This window comes from Erinaceus europaeus, chromosome 12 (assembly GCF_950295315.1).
Source record: "Erinaceus europaeus chromosome 12, mEriEur2.1, whole genome shotgun sequence".
NCBI lineage: Eukaryota > Metazoa > Chordata > Mammalia > Eulipotyphla > Erinaceidae > Erinaceus > Erinaceus europaeus.
This window is the reverse complement of record NC_080173.1, coordinates 14111619-14131452: the sequence shown is the minus strand read 5'-3', so window position 1 is coordinate 14131452 and position 19834 is coordinate 14111619. Positions and strand designations below refer to the sequence as shown.

The 19834-nt window shown below is 50.0% G+C and overlaps 1 protein-coding gene across 1 annotated transcript in view; it reads right to left on the bottom strand.

Annotated features, from left to right (window-relative positions):
* SEPTIN9 (septin 9) overlaps positions 1-19538 on the bottom strand; it is a 184613-nt gene extending 165075 nt beyond the window's left edge. Inside the window, exon 1 of the mRNA XM_016192299.2 lies at positions 19467-19538. Coding sequence (XP_016047785.1) covers positions 19467-19485 — 19 coding nt within the window. The 5' untranslated portion in view covers positions 19486-19538. The remainder of the gene's footprint in view (positions 1-19466) is intronic.
* Positions 19539-19834: the final 296 nt, after the last annotated feature.

Sequence of the window (19834 nt, the reverse complement as noted above, 5' to 3'; positions counted from 1 at the left end):
TGCTGGGATGAACACCCCCATCCATTTGCAAGGCCAGCTGGACAGAGAGGAGACCCTGTAGTCTGAGGTATCCACACTGGCTCCCAGAATTGCTGGTGGGGTTCAGCATGGCCCAGGAGGACTCCCAGGGCTGGGAGGCAAGAGGAAGTGTTAGCCTTCCCTTCAAGGCTGCTGAGAGGGCAGAATGGGAGCCACAGGGCCGGCCCCACGACCCATGTCAGCCCTGCTTTGCACATAGGAGAATCAGCACCGCACCGCCTGCACCCCCCACACACACCAGGAACTACTCAGCTGTTGGGGCTGAGTGGCCCAGTGAGTCACAGTTGTGCCCAGAAACCCAAGAGCCCCCAGGAAGGGAAGAGAGCAGGGTGAGGATGGCCAGCCCCTCACAGAAGTCTGCCCGGCATTCCTGCAGCTTGAATCACTTCCGGCCACTCTCCCCCTGGGCCTTGGCCACCCAGCCCTGCCTCTGACTCCACCTCTGGCAACCCTGATGAAAAGCTCCTATTCAGGTGAAACAACTCCAGGGCACAAGAATCCCAAGGGCTCTTCCTGGCCCTCTTCTCCCCCAAACCCAAGTTGGAATTGGTAGCAGAATTGGTAGCAGCACCTGCTTCTGATTTCTCTGGGTGCAGTTTTTGTTTTATGGACACAGTTTATTTTTTCCAACTTTCCCCAAAGGTGGGTGCCAGCAGCCCCTGGGACAGAGAGAAGCTTGACAGCATGCTTTCTTACTAAAGACAAGGTGCCCCCACCGGGGGCCAGCTCAGGCCCAGAGTTCAGGCCCAGAACAATCGCCAGTCAGCCAGCAAAGAAGCAACTGGAGAGGCCTCTGAGATTTCTCGTAGCTCAGTGGCTCCAGTTATTTCCTGAGTTATTTTTATTGAGTTATTTTTATGTGATTTTAAAATAAAACATCTTCGGAAAGAGAGCAGACAGTGTGTAACTCGCCTGTCTGGGGTCATCGCAGACCGAATGGTGGGAGTTCTTCAAGGTCTGGGGAAGCAGCAAAGTCTGGAGTTAGACAAAGAGGGTTCAAATCCATGCCTCACTATGCAGGCCTTTTCTGAATCTCAGCTCCTGCTGGCCCGTGGGATGGACGTGGTGATTACTCAGAAGTGACTAAGATGGCATAAGGTCACATGTCACAGGCACAGCGCACAATGCCTGGCACCAAACAAGTCTTCAGCAAATAAAGGATCATTATTAGTATGAACTTTTTATATTAAGCATTATAAGGGCCAGGGAGGTGGCCCAGTAGGTAGAGCATGTGCCTTGCATGAGTTGGGTCCTGGGTTCAACTTAGGCACATGGGAATCGGGCGGTAGCGCAGCGGGTTAAATGCACGTGATGCAAAGCGCAAGGACCGGCATAAGGATCCTGGTTCGAGCCCCCGGCTCCCCACCTGCAGGGGAGTCACTTCACAAGTGGTGAAGCAGGTCTGCAGGTGTCTATCTTCCTCTCACCCTCTCTGTCTTCCCCTCCTCTCTCCATTTCTCTCTGCCCTATCCAACAACAACTACAACAAGGGCAGCAAAAGGCGATAAATAAATGAATAAATATTAAAAAGAAAACTTAGGCACACGTGACAGCAACAAAGATGGAACAAGTAGAGCCTGATGGATGGTGGTTGGTCTCTCTCATAATGAAATTAAATAGGGGTCTGGTGATGGTGCAACCGGATGAGCACATGTACAAGGACCCAAGATTGAGACCCTGGTCCCCACCTGCAGGGGGAAAGCTTTGCAAGTGGTGAAGCAGGGCTGCAGGTGTCTCTCTGTCCCTCTCCCTCTTTGTCTTCCCCTTCCCTCTTAATTTCCGGCTGTCCCTATCCAATAAATAAAATAAAATAAAATAAAATAAAATAAAATAAAAAGAAATAAAAATTGGGCTAGGGAGCTGGCTCGGCAGTGCAGCCCATGTTCCATTTCTGGCATCACATAAAAAATAATAGTGGGGGATCGGGTGGTAGCGCAGTGGGTTAAGCGCACATGGTGCAAAACGCAAGAACCGGCATAAGGATCCCGGTTCGAGGCCCCAGCTCCCTACCTGCAGGGGAGTTGCTTCATAAGAGGTGAAGGCAGGTCTGCAGGTGTCTCTCTCTCTCTCTCCTCATCTCTGTCTTCCCCTCATCTCTCCATTTCTCTCTGTCCTACCCAACAACAACAACATAAACAATAATAGCAACAACAATAATAATAACCACAACAAGGGCAACAAAAGGGAAAAAAAAATAGCTTCCAGGAGCAGTGGATTCGCAGAGCCCCAGCAATAACCCTGGAGGCAAAAATAATAAATACATAAAAATAAATAATAATAATAGTTATGTCAGGGAGACAGCACAGAGGCAGCACATGGGATATACACAGGTGAGGGCCCAGGTTTGATTCAAGGTACCACTAATCAGAATTGAGCAGTATCCTGATGGATCAATCAATCAGACAACCTTATGGGCCATGGAGATAGTTCAGTCTCAGAGCACAGAACTTGCATCTCTGAGTCCCAGCAGCTCAATCCCTGACATCAGTTTATGCCTGGGCTGAGCAGTTCTCTGGGGTCTCTCTCTCATTCCCTCTCTTACTCCCTCTCCCTCTTCCTCTTCCTCTCCCTCCTCTCTCTCTCTCTCTCTCTCTCTCCTTCTCTCATATAATAAATATATCTTCAGAAATAATAGTGATAATTATGACTGTACTTCTCATTGCTATTCTTCAGCAGTTACGTACACTTGCCAGGGCCCATGGGTCTATAATTAGGAATTAACCACGTCCTGGCTGCCCTGTATGTCTGCATTTCCATGAGGTGGGAGCTAGAACCAAGGCCCACACTGCAGCCAGGGTGCTTGCTCCTGGGAGCCCGACACCTGTCTCTCGGCAGTCACTGTGCATGTGGTTTGAAATGCAAGAAAGAAGAAGCCACCAGTGTGAAGAACTTTCCCCCACCCCTTTTTTTTTTTTTTTTTTCTTTCTACCAGGCTTTTTATGACAGGGTCGGTGGATTACAAGGTTTTCACTATCAGAGATCAGGCACTGAGAGTCTAAATAGCCTCTGGAGGAACGCAACGTTGCTTGTCAGCTTAGTTTAGTTTAGTTAGAGACAGAGGAGCAGAGAGAGAAAGTGAAAGAGACCACAACAAAGCTTCCTTCAGGGAGTCGGGCGGTAGCGCAGCAGGTTAAGCGTGGGCAAGAGCAAAGCACAAGGACCGGCGTAAGGATCCCGGTTCAAGCCCCCAGCTTCCCACCTGCAGGGGAGTCGCTTCACAGGCGGTGAAGCAGGTCTGCAGGTGTCTATCTTTCTCTCCCCCTCTCTGTCTTCCCCATCTCTCTCCATTTCTCTCTGTCCTATCCAACAAGGACAACATCAATAATAACTACAACAATAAAACAACAAGGGCAACAAAAGGGGATAAATAAATAAATATTTTTAAAAATCTTTTAAAAGGAGAATAGAGGTCCAAGAAGGATGACAGAGGACCTAGTGGGGGTTGTATTGTTATATGGGAAACTGGGGAATGTTATGCATGTACAAACTATTGTATTGACTGTTGAATGTAAAACATTAATTCCCCAATAAAGAAATAAAAAAAAATCTTTAAAAAATAAAAGCTTCCTTCAGTGTGGCCTTGAACCTGGACCACACAAATGACAAAGCAGCACACTACCAAGTGAGCTATTATGTTGGCCCCACATAGTTATTCTAATTCTCCATGCTCCTGCTGTACTCACGAAGAACCACAGCTGCTCCCATATGGAGCAACTATCCCCCCCCCGCCCCGGGGCTCTCAAAAAGCCCAGTCATCTTAGCCCCCACCCTGGGGTGGAGGTGGGGGCAGAGGTAGCAGGGCCAGCAGGCTGTCCCTAAGGAGGCTGACACGGCACACAAGACCTTCTGCTCGAGCCAGTGGTGAGTGGGGTCAGGACAGCTTTCTCTAGGCAAAAAGGCAGCATTGTCTCAAAAGTCAGTCTTGCAAGAAGAGAGAGAGAGAAAGAAAGAGAGAGAGCTTTGAAGTAAGAAGCCACCATGCACAGACATTCATTTTCTTTTCTTTTTTTTTAAATTTTTTTATTTTTAATATTTTATTTATTTATTCCCTTTTGTTGCCCTTGTTGTTTTATTGTTGTAGTTATTATTGTTGTTGTCGTTGTTGGATAGGACAGAGAGGAATGGAGAGAGGAGGGGAAGACAGAGAGGGGAAGAGAAAGACAGACACCTGCAGACCTGCTTCACCGCCTGTGAAGCAACTCCCCTGCAGGTGGGGAGCCGGGGGCTCGAACCGGGATCCTTATGCCGGTCCTTGTGCTTTGCGCCACCTGCGCTTAACCTTCTTTTCTTTTTTTTAATAATCTTTATTTTAATGAGAGAGAGAGAGAGAGATACACAGAGAGAAAGGCCAGAGCACTGCTCAGCACTGGCTTATGGTGATGCCGGAGATTGAACCTGGGACTTCAGAGTCTCATAACCATTTGCATAACCATTATGATGTCTCCCCAGCCCCAGACATTCATTTTCAGTAAAACAAGAGCCTATATCCACATAAGAGAGTCAATGGTCTATTTCCTTCTTGAAACTCACAAGAGGGTCACCAGGAAATGGGAGACCTTGGCCAGGAGGCCCTGCCTGTGTCAGATGTCACCCCAAACAAAGTCTTCACATACCCCTTCTCTCACACTGGGTTTACTCACACACAGGAACTGAAGGGCTACATCAAAGTCAAGGACTCTAGGTGGGAGGTAAAGAGTAAAATTCCAGGCTTATCTACAGAGGGACCTGGGAGATAAGTCTCCTTCCTCTTCTCCACCTCTACCCTTGCTAGCCCTCTGGTAGGATTCACCGAGTCGTGCCCAGTGTGTTGAGAGAAGCCCTTAGTGTTGATGTTCCAAGTGCCCCTCAAGGGGTGGGGGCAGCCTTTCTCCACCTCCAGGCCCCTCAGTCTGTTCACCCAGAAGGTAAGGAAGCTTTTCCTCTTGGGAGTTCATGCCTGACCGGAGCCAAACTCCACAGGGAATTCTGTTTTCTGCAAAGTCTCACATCTTATAGATGGGGGGGGGGGGGGGGGTTAAGGGAAAGTGGGACTTCTAGTCTAGTCCTTGTTCTGACTTATTCCCTCTGCCAAGTGGAGAGAGAGGGGCTCCCAGACCTCAGTCTGCCATGCTATAGAGTGATAACCAGAAAGTTCTGTCTGGGTTCAGACTTTTTTTTTGGGTTGGGAGGACCCAGCTATAGAGCCAAAAGCTGGAGCAGGCCAAGGCAATGCCGCTCTGGGAGTGAGCTGTGTGCATATGAGGGAGGGGGTGGTATCCACCCCAGTCTGCATTACCCCTGAGACAAGTCTTGTGTGTCTCTGGGTCTCAGCTTCTGCCTCTGTCAAGGGCAAACACAGGACACACTGGCTGAGTGCCTGTACTGCCCTGGACACAGTGCAAGCAACAGAAGAAAGCATAGGGACCAGGGTGACCACGGCAAGGTGCTCCCTGCTGGGGAAGGTGACAGCAGGCCCCACCGCAGATGGCTTAGTGCAGCCTGTGACAACAGTGTTGCCCATGTGCCCTGGGGCCCATCTTGCCAAGCTTTAGCAGGTAGGACTCTGGACTCGGTTCACATGTCTAAAATCCACTGCCTTCTGGGTGCAAGCCACTCTGTTAGATCTGAACTTTACAGAAGCAACAAATACTTTTTACACATGAGCACCCTGCCCCTTCCTCAACCCTCCTTCCTGGGAGGAAAGTTCCTGGGCACACCTCTGTGGCTTGGGACAAGCTTCATTCAATGGGAGGGAGGCTTGGGCGATGGGGAGGTAGGAGCTATGTAGAACATGCCCTCCCCTGCTTCAGAAGATTTTTCCAGCAATGGGTTTTGTCTCTTCTGTTACCTACAACTCCTGCTGGATTATCCCTGTATCCCAGCTCCCATCAGGTGGTCCTGCACTCTGGTGACAGGTGTCCCTGCCTCTGGCAACTTGACCTGGGGTAGCCCTGGCTTCCTCTGCTACTCTCTGGGGAGGGGGGCGGGCCTCAAAGCCCAATCTCCATGGGCCTTCTCTGGGCTGAGTCCACTTCAAGGTGCCTAGAAGGGCCTTGGCAACACATTCACGGGGTCCAACACCTTTTATAAATTTGCAAAATGGAAAATAGTTCACTGCTGATCAGCTAAGACCACCAGCTGAACTCCTGCCCATCACACATTCTCCTGGGTGGGATGTCAGTGGAAGAATTGCTGACAAGTAGGGACCCTTGCCAAGGAAATGCTGGACTGGAAAGATGTTCTGCTTGGATTTAGTTGGGTTGCATCCATAGCCCACTGTTACTTGCACGTAGGATGACATGGTTGCTCGCCACCATGATGCGGGAGCAGAGTCCAAGAATGCTTTCCTCTGCTGCGATTTCAAGTCTGTCTACAGCAGCAAGAACCGGATCCTGCAGTGCCTGGAGCCAGAGAAGTGGAGGGGGTGGGGGAACAAGATAGGGAATGTATGGAGCCAGGAGTTAAAATAGTTGGAAAACTGCTTTGTTTTGTTTTGTTTTGTTTTGTTTTTATAACAATGAACAACTGTTGGGAAAGTATTTCGGTTGCCAGACAAAAACTTATAAGCTAAGAATTTAATTGACTCAAAACAGAATGTATCTGCAGTTATAAATGTCTCTTGCTTTTCTACTTCTTTCATCATAGGGATTATGTGAAAAGGAATTGATCTGGATTGTTGAGTGAGTTTGCTTGTGTTTTTTAGGATGAAAATCCATAACCATATCACAAACTCTGAATGAAGTCACACCTATCCAGAAGAAAAAAATTTTAACCAACCTGGAAGATAAATTAACTTTCTATTCTCTCAAAGATATTACAAAGTGATTGTGTTAAAAAAAAATAAAATTGGAGACAGAAAACAAGGAAGGGGGAGTCGGGCTGTAGCGCAGCGGGTTAAGTGCAGGTGGCGCAAAGCACAAGGACCGGCATAAGAATCTCGGTTCGAACCCCGGCTCCCCACCTGCAGGGGAGTCGCTTCACAGGCGGTGAAGCAGGTCTGCAGGTGTCTGTCTTTCTCTCCTCCTCTCTGTCTTCCCCTCCCCTCTCCATTTCTCTCTGTCCTATCCAACAACGACGACAACAACAATAATAACTACAACAATAAAAAAAAAACAGCAAGGTCAACAAAAGGGAATAAATAAAATAAAATAAATATTTAAAAAAAGCTTTAAAAAAAAAGAAAACAAGGAAGGAATGAAGGAATGAAACTACTTTGGAGATAAAAACAAGTAGTTTTGCATTTTTTGATCCTTATGGCAGTTATCTGTTGTCTAAAAGGTATGGTTTATTCCCCCACACCTACATCTAATCTTTGATAGAGGGGCCCAAGCTATTACATGGGGAAAGAGGAGTCTCTTCAACAAATGGTGTTGGAAACAATGGGTTAAAACATGCAGAAGAATGAAACCGAACAACTATATTTCACCAAACACAAAAGTAAATTCCAAGTAGATCAAGGACTTGGATGTTAGACCAGAAACTATCAAACATCTAGAAAAAAATATTGGCAGAACTCTTTTCCGTATAAATTTTAAAGACATCTTCAATGAAACAAATCCAATTACAAAGAAGACTAAAACAAAAATAAACCAATGGGACTTTATCAAATTAAAAAGCTTCTGCACAGTAAAAGAAACCACCACCCAAACAAAGAGACCCCTCACAGAACAGGAGATCTTTACATGCCATACATCAGACAAGAGGTTAATAACCAAAATATATAAAGAGTTCACCAAGCTCAGCAACAAGAAAACAAATAACCCCGTGCAAAAATGGGGGGAGGACAGAATATTCTCCACAGAAGAGATCCAAAAGGCCGACAAACATATGAAAAAATGCTCCAAGTCTCTGATTGTCAGAGAAATGCAAATAAAGACAACAATGAGATACCACTTCACTCCTGTGACAATGTCATACATCAGGAAAGGTAGCAGTAATAAATGCTGGAGAGGGTTTCAGGACAAAGGAACCCTCCCTCCTGCACTGCTGGTGGGAATGTCAATTAGTCCAACTCCTGTGGAGAACAGTCTGGAGAACTCTCAGAAGGACAGAAGTGGACCTGCCCTATGACCCTGCAATTCCTCTCCTGGGGATATATCCTAAGGAACCCAACACACCCATCCAAAAAGATCTGTGTACACATATGTTCTTAGCAGCACATTTTGTAATAGCCAAAACCTGGAAGCAACCCAGGTGTCCAACAACAGGTGAGTGGCTGAGCAAGTTGTGGTGTATATACACCATGGGATACTACTCTGCTATTAAAAATGGCGATTTCATCGTTTTCAGCCCATCTTGGATGGAGCTTGAAGAAATCATTTTAAGTAAGATAAGTGAGAAACAGAAGGATGAATATGGGATGATCTCACTCACAGGTAGAAGTTGAAAAACAAGATCAGAAGAGCAAACACTAAGCAGAGCTTGGACTGGAGCTGGTGTGCTGCACCAAAGTAAAACACTCCAGGGTTGGCGGGGGAGGTTCATGTCCTGGAACATGATGGCAGAGGACCTAGTGGGGGTTGTATTGTTATGTGGAAAATAGAGAAATGTTATGCATGTACAAATTATTGTATTTACTGGTAACTGTAAAACACTAATCCCCAGGGAGGTGGGCGATAGCGCAGCAGGTTAAGTGCACATGGCGCAAAGCACAAGGACCAGAGTAAGGATCCCGGTTCGAGCCCCCGGCTCCCCACCTGCAAGGGAGTCGCTTCACAGGCAGTGAAGCAGGTCTGCAGGTGTCTATCTTTCTCTCCCCCTCTCTGTCTTCCCCTCCTCTCTCCATTTCTCTCTGTCCTGTCCAACAACAATGACATCAATAACAACAACAATAACTACAACAACAATGAAAAACAACAAGGGCAACAAAAGGGAAAAATAAATAAATAAATATTAAAAAATTAAATAAAAAAACACTAATCCCCCAATAAAGAAATTTTAAAAAGGAAAGAAGGTATAATTTATTATTCCTTTTTTCATTCTAAACAAATAAATAAACATGTTCAGACCTTCAAAGAGTCGTATAAATCAGGCGGTGATGCACAAAGGACATGCACAAAGAAACAAGTTTAAGACCCTGCCCTCCATCTACAGGAGTCGCTTCACAGGCGGTGAAGCAGGTCTGCAGGTGTCTGTCTTTCTCTCTCCCTCTCTGTCTTCCCCCTCCTCTCTCCATTTCTCTCTGCCATATCTAATTAAAAAAAAAAAAAAAAAAAAGATCAGATCGATGGGTTTTACAGTTAACAATATTTATACAACTTTCCTATACTTGGGAACTACTCTCTTCCCTGATCCAGCTTTCTGGTCCTTTTTCCAACTGTGACACCATCCCCCCAGACAATAGCTTAGGCCACCTGCATATTGGGTGTCAGGCACAGGCAAAAACTAGTTGGGTCATGGGCCCCTTGGAATATAACCTAATGGGCCAGGCGGTGACATAGCAGACTAAGCACACATAGCAAAGAATATAACTAAAATAGACCTACTAGCTTTTTCCAAAATGGAGACCCCAAATCTCCATCCACAATATTCTTGCCTTTAGGTTCATGATTAGTCAAAAAATTTTTAATTTATTTTTTAAAACTTCTTTTTTTAATTTTTTAAAAATATTTATTATTTATTTATTCCCTTTTGTTGTCCCTGTTGGTTTATTGTTGTAGTTGTTATTGTCATTGTTGTTGGATAGGACAGAGAGAAATGGAGAGAGGAGGGGAACATAGAGAGGAGGAGAGAAAGACAGACACCTGCAGACCTGCTTCACCGCTTTTGAAGTGACTCCCCTGCAGGTAGGGAGCCAGGGGCTCGAACCGGGATCCTTACACAGTTCCTTGCGCTTTGCGCCACGTGTGCTTAACCCCTGTGCTACCACCCAACTCTCAATTAGTCAACAATTTGCTCTGCTTTCTATCTTAACTCTTTTTCAGCCACCAGTTTCCAGATATTGCCATGATGCCAACAGGACTTCCCTGGGCAGACAACCCCACCCATGTGTCCTGGAGCCCCACCTCTCCAGATCCCTGCCCCATTAGGGAAAGAGAGAGACAGGCTGGGAGTATGGATTAACCTGTCAAAGCCCATGTTCAGTGGGGAAGCAATTACAGAAGCCAGACCTTCCACCTTCTGTACCCCACAATGACCCTGGGTCCATACTCCCAGAAGGATAAAGAATACAAAAGCTATCAGGGGAGTGAATGGGATATGGAGTTCAGGTGGTGGAGACTGTATGGAATTGTACCCCTCTTATGCTATGGTCTTGTCAGTGTTTCCATTTTATAAATAAAAACTTTCTTAAAAAAGAGAAAAAATGGGGAGTCGGGCAATAGTGCAGTGGGTTAAGCACACGTGGTGCAAAGTGCAAGGACCAGAGGAAGGATCCCGGTTCGAGCCCCCGGCTCCCCACTTGCAGGGGAGTCGCTTCACAGGTGGTGAAGCAGGTCTGCAGGTGTCTGTCTTTCTCTCCCCCTCTCGGACTTCCCCTCCTCCATTTCTCTCTGTCCTATCCAAAAAAAAAAAAAAAAAGGAAAAAGTGGCTTCTAGGAGTGGTGGGTTTGAAGTGCTGGCACCAAGCCCCAGCAACAACCCTGGAGGCAAAATAAGTAAATAAATAAATGAGAGAGAGAGGGAGGGAGAGAGAGGGAGGGAGAACCAGTGTATGATTATGGCCCATATCATACCAGGGATTAAACCTGGATCCTCCAGCTTGAGAGTCCAATACTTTACTCACTGTGACACCACTTCCTGGGCCTCTCTGTCATCATTTGTAAAAGCAAATTCTCTACATTTAAGTCTCCTGTTCTAAATCCCCAAGGGGTTTCTGCTTTCTAGAGAGGTTCTGAAACATACACCACTGTGAACAAGTTGCTGCCAGGACAGAGATGAGCAGGTTAGCAAAGAAGGGTCCAGGACGCAGGGGACACCTGCTGATATATAGGTGGTTAGCAACAAGATGGCCGCAGCAAACAGGCAGGGCGGGGCCTGCAACAGGGGAATGTTCTGGCCCTTGTGCCTAACGACAACCCTACTTTCGCTCAACCTTTCAAAAGTCACAAGGATATACCCTAGAGACAGGGAGGGACCAGTTGATGAAATGACCCAGGACGGTCAAGCAGAAAAACAGTGAGGTTGGGAGTCGGGCGGTGAAGCAGGTCTGCAGGTGTCTGTCTTTCTCTCCCCCTCTGTTGTCCCCTCCTCTCTCTATTTCTCTCTGTCCTATCCAACAACAATGACAGCAATAATAACAATAATAATAACAAAAACAACGATAAACAACAAGGGCAACAAAAGGGAAAAAAAATAGCCTCCAGGAGCAGTGGATTCATAATGTAGGCACTGAGCCCCAGCAATAAGCCTGGAGGCAGTGTGTGTGTGTGTGTGTGTGTGTGTGTGTGTGTGTGTGTGTGTGTGTGTGTGTGTGTGTTAACATGGGTCACACATGTGACAAAGCAATGTACTATCCTACTGAGTTATTTCACCGGCCCTCATAGGCAATATTTTATTAAATTGATTACTGGGAAAAGCTTCCCGTATCTACAGCCCACCTCCCATAGCTATCAGTACAGCTATGGAAATGTCTCCCACTTAGCGAAACCCCCTTGATTCAGTGTCTGGACCCCACATCGTGAAGGAAATGGTCCTCAGACAGATGTTCGCAGATCACTTGAGAGCTGGTCAAGGGGATGGTTCCATAAATGAGGGCACGCCACTCGGCAGAACTGTGAGGGTCAGAACTATAGAACCTGTACATGAGATCTGTTTTTAATAGACAAAAGCAGAATTAAAGATGATTTCTAGGGGCCAGCAGTGGCGCACCTGGTTGAGTGCACACACTGTAGTGCACAAGGACCTAGGTTCAAGTTCCTGGATCCTAGCTGCAGGGGAAAGTTTCACTAGTAGTGAAGCAGAGCTGCAGGTGTCTCTCTGTCTCTCAGTTTCTCTCTGGCTCTATCCAATAATAAATAACTAAAAATATTAAAGAAAGAACAAGATAAGGAGAAGGTGATTTCTAGCTGAGATGTGAAGCTGTGAGCCTGAAGTCTACACAGTGTTGCCAACCAATGTCACCTTGATTTAAAATAAATAAATAAATAAACAAAAAGATCTCTATAGGGAGCACAATAGCATTTCTGTGGAAATGTTATAGCCCTCTGGTAATTAAATCAAATGATACATCCTGGACGTGTACAGACAGGTACTGAGGAGAACACACAAAAAAATGCCATAGCCGACAGATGCGTGAGAAGAACTTTCCCTTTCAATGTCCTGCTCACACTATGTTGGCAAGAAGTAATGATCAACCAAAAAAAAAAAAAAAGCAAAAGAATAGATGTACTGTGTACTGTGTATCTTAGAAAACGTTCTTTTGGGGAGTCGGGCAGTAGCGCAGCAGGTTAAGTGCACATGGCACAAAGAGCAAGGACTAGCATGAGCATCCCGGTTAGAGCCCCCGGCTCCCCACATGCAGGGCGGTCTCTTCACAGGTGGTGAAGCAGGTCTGCAGGTGTCTATCTCTCTCTCCCTGCTCTGTCTTCCCCTCCTCTCTCCATTTCTCTCTGTCCTATCCAACAACAATGACAGCAATGACAAGAACAACAATAAGGGAGTTGGGCGGTAGCACAGCGCGTTAAGCACACGTGGTGCAAAGCACAAGGACCGGTGTGAGGATCCCAGTTCGAACCCCCGGCTTCCCACCTGTATGGGGGGGGTTGCTTCACAAGTGGTGAAGCAGGTCTGCAGGTGTCTATCTTTCTCTCCCCCTCTCTGTCTTCTCCTCCTCTCTCCATTTCTCTCTGTCCTATCCAACAATGACGACATCAATAACAACAATAACAATAACTATAACAATAAAAACAACAAGGGCAACAAAAAGGGAAAATGAATAAATATTTTTTTAAATCTTAAAAAAAAAACAATAAAAAAATAACAAGAGTAACAAAAGAGAAAAAATAGCCTCCAGGAGCAGTGGATTCATAGTGCAGGCGCAGAGCCCCAGTGATAACCCTGGAGGCAAAAAAAGAAAAAAAAAAGAACGAAAACCTTCTTTGGGGAGTCAGGCGGTAGCACAGCGGGTTAAGGACACATGGCGCAAAGCACAAGGACCAGCATAAGGATCCCGGTTCGAGTCCCCAGCTCCCCACGTGCAGGGAGGTCACTTCACAAGTGTTGAAGCAGGTCTGCAGGTGTCTATCTTTCTCTCCCCCTCTCTGTCTTCCCTCCTCTCTCCATTTCTCTCTGTCCTATCCAACAACAAGGACATCAATAATAATTACAGTAATAACCACAACAATGATTTAAAAAAAAAAAGGCAACAAAAGGGGGGAAAATTGGCCTCCAGGAGCAGTGGATTCATAGTGCAGGCACCGAGCCCCAGCAATAACCCTGATGGAATAAAAAAATTTCTCTCGAAAATTCTGGGGGATAAAAAGAATTGAAAGCTAAAGCTAAGGTCTGGTAGCTGAAGTGTCACCCTGAGCTCCAGGAAGGTGCTGCCAGCAACGCTGGCCATGGTGGGGTGCCTATCTCTAGGGGCAACGCCAAGGTGAGGGAGAAGCCCGTGGCTCCTCTGTGCATGGCTGAGGTGTGTGTGTGTCGCAGCTGACAGTTTCTGTGCTAGTGTCCTCACCGTGTCCACCCTGGGTCCACGCTGAACCACACTCCAGCACCTTCTCCCCCTACCCGCACATGCACACATATACACACAGCACTGACCCTGTGGCTACACAGTCGGGTATCTATAGTGACTTCTGTTACCCACCCCCACCCCAAGTTCCTCCAGGCTGACCAGCCGGAGTCCTCGACAAACTCAGGGAAGATGATAAGGGGTGGACTTAACCCACTTCCAAGTTGCTTGGGTTACAAGAGCGTCATTCTCTGCCTCTGATCAGATCCTGGGTGGAACAGGAAGGCAGGGTTTACAGGGTGGCTGTAAAAGCCCCAGGATGCAGATCAGGTTGACAGGCAGGACAAGCCCAAAGGCGCCTGCCAGCTCGGCCCTGGCCCAGCCCTTCCTGGTAACCATGCTCCCGGGCACCAGCTCCAACCTGGGCAGACAGTTGCCGCCGCCGCCACTGCTCGTGTTTCTGCCACTGCCCCGACATGCCTGCCTTGGCCAGAGCCAGGGGCTTGGGCATGGCTCTCGGGGACTTCCACTGCTGTGGAGGACGGGCTCCTGCTTCCCAGGTGCAGCACTGGGGGCCAGAGGGTTCTGGCCAGAGTCTAGGCCTCACTGCAAGCCCCTAGAGGCCCTATCACAGAGAAAGGACAGTTTTCACTTTGTCCCCCTCTCTGGAAGCCCAGGATGCTACTCTCTCAGGGGGTTAGCCAGCAGCCTGGCCCTGCTCACACAGCCAGCACTCAATGGAGCCCCTGAACAGATGGGGCCCACACATTTGGGCCTGAGCAGCCTTCTGAAGGCTTCTTCTCCCCAGAGGATGAACAGTGACTCTCACCCCTGCCTGGGAGCCTGGCCCACCCTGAACTGGGATCATCTTACTCTCCCTGGTATTGCCTCTTCTGTCCTGAGGCCTGAGGCTCACAGGCAGCCAGCAGTCATGCTTTGGAGAACCAGGTCAGATCAGGCCTGGAACAAAGCTCAGTTGTTAGGGAGCTTCCAAGGGGCCACTGACAACAGGACACCAGGGAGCCACTACCCTCTGGTCAGCAGAGACTCAATGCCCCACTTCAGGCAGATTGTGAATGGCCTCAGGCCCAGGGTGGGACTGGGAGATAAGGCTGGAGAAACTGGGCTGGGAGCACAGGGCCACACTCAGTTCAGCTCAAAACACCCAGGCCCAAGTCATGAAGGACCACACTCAAAGGGGGCCAGTACGGAGAGTCAGAAGCAGCCCTGGGGTCTTAAGGAGACAGGCCCCTCCTGGCTCTACAGGGCTGCTGCAGGGGAACATACAGCATCTGGTCTGAGGGAGCAGGGGAAGGGCAAGAGTAACCCTCCTATGTCCCAGGGAAGCTCAGCATCTCAGTAGGGGGCAGGGGGAGGGGCATGAAATCTCTCCCAGCCCTGCTGCATCGGCCAGGACAGACTCCCTACTCTGGACCACTGTCACTGAGTCACTCTGGCGAGGGCCACTCCAGAAGATTGAGTCCCTATGTGCTCCAGGCAGGTCCCCAGAGAATGTGTGTGTGTGTGTGTGGGGGGGGGGGAGATACAGTCATCAGCACCAACTGATCTCCATAAATCACCTGGCAACAGCCTAGAGCTGGGGGGGCGGGGTCCAGCATGCTGCCCCTCCCCAAACACTCACATCCCCTGCTCCCATTCCCTGCATAGCCCCTGCCCTGCCCTGCCCTGCCCTGCCCCAAGGCCACCAGCTGGACTTGCCCAGAAACGGGTGCCCTGTCTGGGCCCCGCTGGGGCCTCCTTATCAAGGACATCTTAGACAAACTGCAGAACCCATGCAACACTGCCCCTGGACAAACAGCCACATGGAAGCAGTCTACCCCATCCCAGCCACGAAGTACAACAGTCTGAGGAGGGTGGTCAGCTGGAAGATGGGTGCCTCCCTTCTGCTTTGGGGGCCACTCAGGCCATCAGTCAACACCCACTTGGAGCTCCAAGCACAGTGGAGCTAGACTCCCACTTCCTCCTGGACCTGGTCTCCCCACCATTTCTCCTGAGTGGGACGCCCCCTAACACACACTCCCCACACCTGTCCTGGCTTGAAGTGGTCATATTCAGTGGGAGAAGGGGGTTCCAGGAAGAAGGGGGGCCCTCTCCAGCTCAGGTGCCTTGCCAGGTGCATCTTCAGTTCTCGGGACTCCTGTGGGCAGGTGAGTTGGCATGAGGTGAGCTGGAGGCCACCATGCCTGAGCATGCCTCCCCACCCCTGCACCGCCAGGAAGAGGCTAGCCCCGGGCTCGGGTGCTGCTCACCACAGCAGGGTGAGGCCTAGAAGCCCTCAGGGTCCTTGACCCTGGGCACAGTCACAGAACACAGACTGAGGCAACAAGGCCACTGTTTTTCCTGCAGGCCAGTCCTGGGGTGAGCCAGAACACACACTCGGGAGGAAAGAAGGAACCCTGTCACAATGTCCTTCCCAACCCTGTCACAATGTCCTTCCCCAGTCAGCTCAGCAGACGGCCAGGGAAGTATTTCCCAAGGGTGTGGTCTCTCGCCTTTCCCAGCTGCCAGCTTTATATGAGGGTTCATCTCCAACCCATGCTAAATGCAGCTCCTCTGGAGTGCAGACCCCAGCCCACCCCACCCAGGTCCCTGGAGAAGTCTCTGAGAAGAGAGCTTTTGAGCTTTTGGTGGACTGGGTGCACCACAGAGGCTCTCAGACTAATGCCCACAGACACACAAGCCAAGGTGACCCTCCCGTTCCCAGGACTCTCAGGCCTCCAGGATTATGCGCCACTGAGGGTCCTCAGGGGAGCCAGGGACACTGAGAGGCAAGCTGCACACGGCTCAGTGTGGCAGGATGCCCCAAAATCAAACCACCAGAGAGCCAGAGGGGCTCAGACCACAGCCTGGGCAGGCGCTCTTGGCCTCCAGACCAGCAGGGGTACTGAGGGCAACACGACCTCCTTTCATCCTCCCTGCGTTGATAACAGTAATGAATCTGACAGCAGCTACCAAGCTAAAGAGCAGGTATTTCTAAGTAGCATGATCATGAAGTCTAATTTTCACAACAAATCAATATCAACCCTGTTTAACAAATGGGGGAAGGAGACAGAAAGTCAGGTACCTGGGCCCCTTTAGGATGTGACAGTCCTAGGGTTCCACACCAGAAGCCCACAGCACTGACCGCCAGACCACACTGTCCTGAGACTGCCATTAGCTCTGGCCTAAGGGAGCAGCATGTGGGGTGCACTCTGGAAAAGTCTGAAGCAGAATTAGAGCCCAGACAGAGCTCCACCAACACCTCCCTGGGTGTCCTGCAGTTTACCTGGACCTCTGTCATGCCACCCACCAGGAAGGACCCTCTTAATCTTCTCCAACCCAAAACTTGCCCTTGTCCTCAAGGCCAACTCAGTTTCACATCTTTCAGATCCTCCCATCAGGCCTCTGGTATCTGGGCATGTCAGGAGTATTTAGAACCTGAATGGATTGGCAACAGGAGTCACCTAGGTCCTGCCTGAGGCTGCAAATTCCCAGCAGACAAGGACTATGTCCTTTTATCACCCATCCACCCACCCACCCATCCACCTTTTGTACCCATCCACTCACCCACCCCCAATTCTGGCTGCACACATCCAACACACACATAATGTGTATTATTCAGAGCCAAGGCACACCATATCCCCCTAGAACATACTTGGATTTTAAAAAAATATTTATTTATTCCTATTCCCTTTTGTTGCCCTTGTTGTTTTATTGTTGTAGTTTTTATTGTTGTCGTTGTTGTTGGGTAGGACAGAGAGAAATGTAGAGAGGAAGGGAAGACACAGCGGGGGAGAGAAAGATATATACCCGCAGACCTGCTTCACCACTTGTGAAGCGACCCCCCTGCAGGTGGGCAGCCGGAGGCTCAAACTGGGATCTTTGCACGGGTCCTTGCACTTCGTATTATGTGCACTTGACTTGGCACACCCCTGGCTGGCCCCTCACAAGGGTATTTTTAACACAATTTGTTGCCTTTCTTCATGTCCTGGTGTTGATGCCACATAAGATTAGTGTGACTTCAGCAAAGTGTCCTTACCGGAGACAGGGAGGTACCAGGTGTACTCAGAATAAGCCCAAGAGGTCCCCTTGGTGCACACCCCGTCAAACCAACCCCCCACAGCTGCGTGGGAATGACCCAGTCTGCCTTGGCCTTCTGCCAGGAGGGGAACAACCGGAAGTGGCCCAAGTCCTCCCAGCACCCATCCTCCAGGTTCCACCCCTTTCGGTAAACACAGGAGCCTTGGAGGCTGCCTTTACAAGGGCTGGTTCCCACTCACTTTACAAACTCTACTTGTACCTACTGTTAATAAAAATAAAAAAAAAACCTCCATCCTTTTAAAAACATTTACCTGAGATGGAGGAGAAGAGATGCCAAGACCTGTTTCAGAGGCTCCAACATCTGTGTAAGAGGGTCTCCAAGTCTCCCCAGGAAAAGGCCAGTCACCCCCCTTCTCAACCCTTTGCAGGCCAGGCCCACCAGCAGGAGCACAGGGCAAGGAACCAAGGGCAAGAGTACTGGGCAGCCCCTGAGCGTGAGCTTCCAGGGAAGGGGCTGCACGCAGCAGCAATGCCCACAACCATCTCAAGTATTTGGAGCATGTTGGGGAGGGAGGGAGGCCAAGCGCCAAACCCCAGCAGATGCCACCTGGAAGCCCCTTCCTCCCCCACCATTACATCAGCTCACCCACTCTCCTGAGATAGGGAGTCTGTGCTCAGGGAGTCTGAGGGGCCACACTGTCTGCAACTTGGGGGTGAAAGCTGATGTTGTGAACCACTGACCCAGAAGGGCATTTGAGACAGAGTTCTGAGTATCCCTCTTTGAGAAGCGTTATTCTTTATCTGCCTGTCTTGGCTCTTTAAAATGAAAAGCAAGAAGAAACTGAAAGGGGGGAAACAAAAAGAAAAAGAAGAAGAATGGAAGGAAGGTAGGAAGAAAACATAAAGAAAGAAAAAGGCCCAAGTGACCTCTTCAGTTCTGAGTCCCCTGATTCTGTCTTATCAATAAAAATTAATTTATGAGCTCTTGGCAGAAAAACTCCATATCCAAATAGCTTCAGGGGAGGAACATAAACAGAAAGTTTGCAGGGTTAGCACTAGAGGAGGTGTCATTTATGATTTGAGAACTGAGGCAGACAAAGGATCCTTCAGGCCTCCTCCACCTGTAAGCTGGGATCAACTAGTGAGCTCAGATGACAGTGTCTCTCCCCGCCCCCACCCCGCCACCCCCAGGTGTTCTGCAACCCAGAATTCGCTGGATAGTTCCATTTGGCCAACAAGCACACCCCACTTCGTAGAGAAACAACAGCCCTTCTGCGGGAAGGATGGTACGACCGGCCCATCAGCCTGCAGGCTGGACCTAAGAGACCCTGCACCCAGCGCGGGCACAGGTGCACCGGGTAGCCGAAAACGCACGGGGTGGAGAAGGCGCGGCCACCAGGGGACACCTCAGAGAGCAGTGACCACGGACAGCTGCAGGGGAGCCACCCACCGCGGGTAGCCCACCCCCGCCAAGGTGAAAGGAGCTCTGGTCCAGCAGGAGCTCAGGCCTGGATTAGCCAAACAGAACCGACAGGACACTAGGGCTGCAGGGCCAAAGGAGACCGCTCAACCCGTCGAGGGGCTCCGAGCCCTGAAGGCGCTTCACTCCCTGTGAAGCGGGGACTGGGGGCTGCGCCCACCTGCGGGGTTCCAATGCCCCAGGCGCCAAAGCCCTGGTGTCCCGGCTCAGGGGTCCTCTGCGCTACCGGGGGCACCGCCGCCCACCCTGGACCACCTCACTCAGCTAACAAGGGCTGGTCCCGCGACACCCACCCTCCCGCGCGGCGCCCACCTGAGGACGACTTCTTCATGGTGCCGCGGTGGCCGCTGCTCCCGGGAAAGTGGCGGCGAGGCGGAACGCGCGGGCCTCCAGGTCGCTCAACCCCCGCTCGGGGAGGGAGGGCAGGAGGGAAGGCCGGGCCCGGGCGGGCAGGAGGGGAGGACCCCGCCCGGCCCCGCCCCTGCCCCCGCCCCGCCCCCCTGGAGGTGCGGACCCCCTTCCAAGCCCGGGGGCGCTCCACCTGGCTGAGCCCTGGAACCCCGAGGGGTCTCTCCCTGTGCCCCCTGTCCGGCGCTCGCACCCTCTCCGCGGGGCTGAGTGGCCCCTGAGCTGCACGTGGTGGGGGTGGGGTGGGAGTGGGGTGGGGGTCGCCCCCAGGG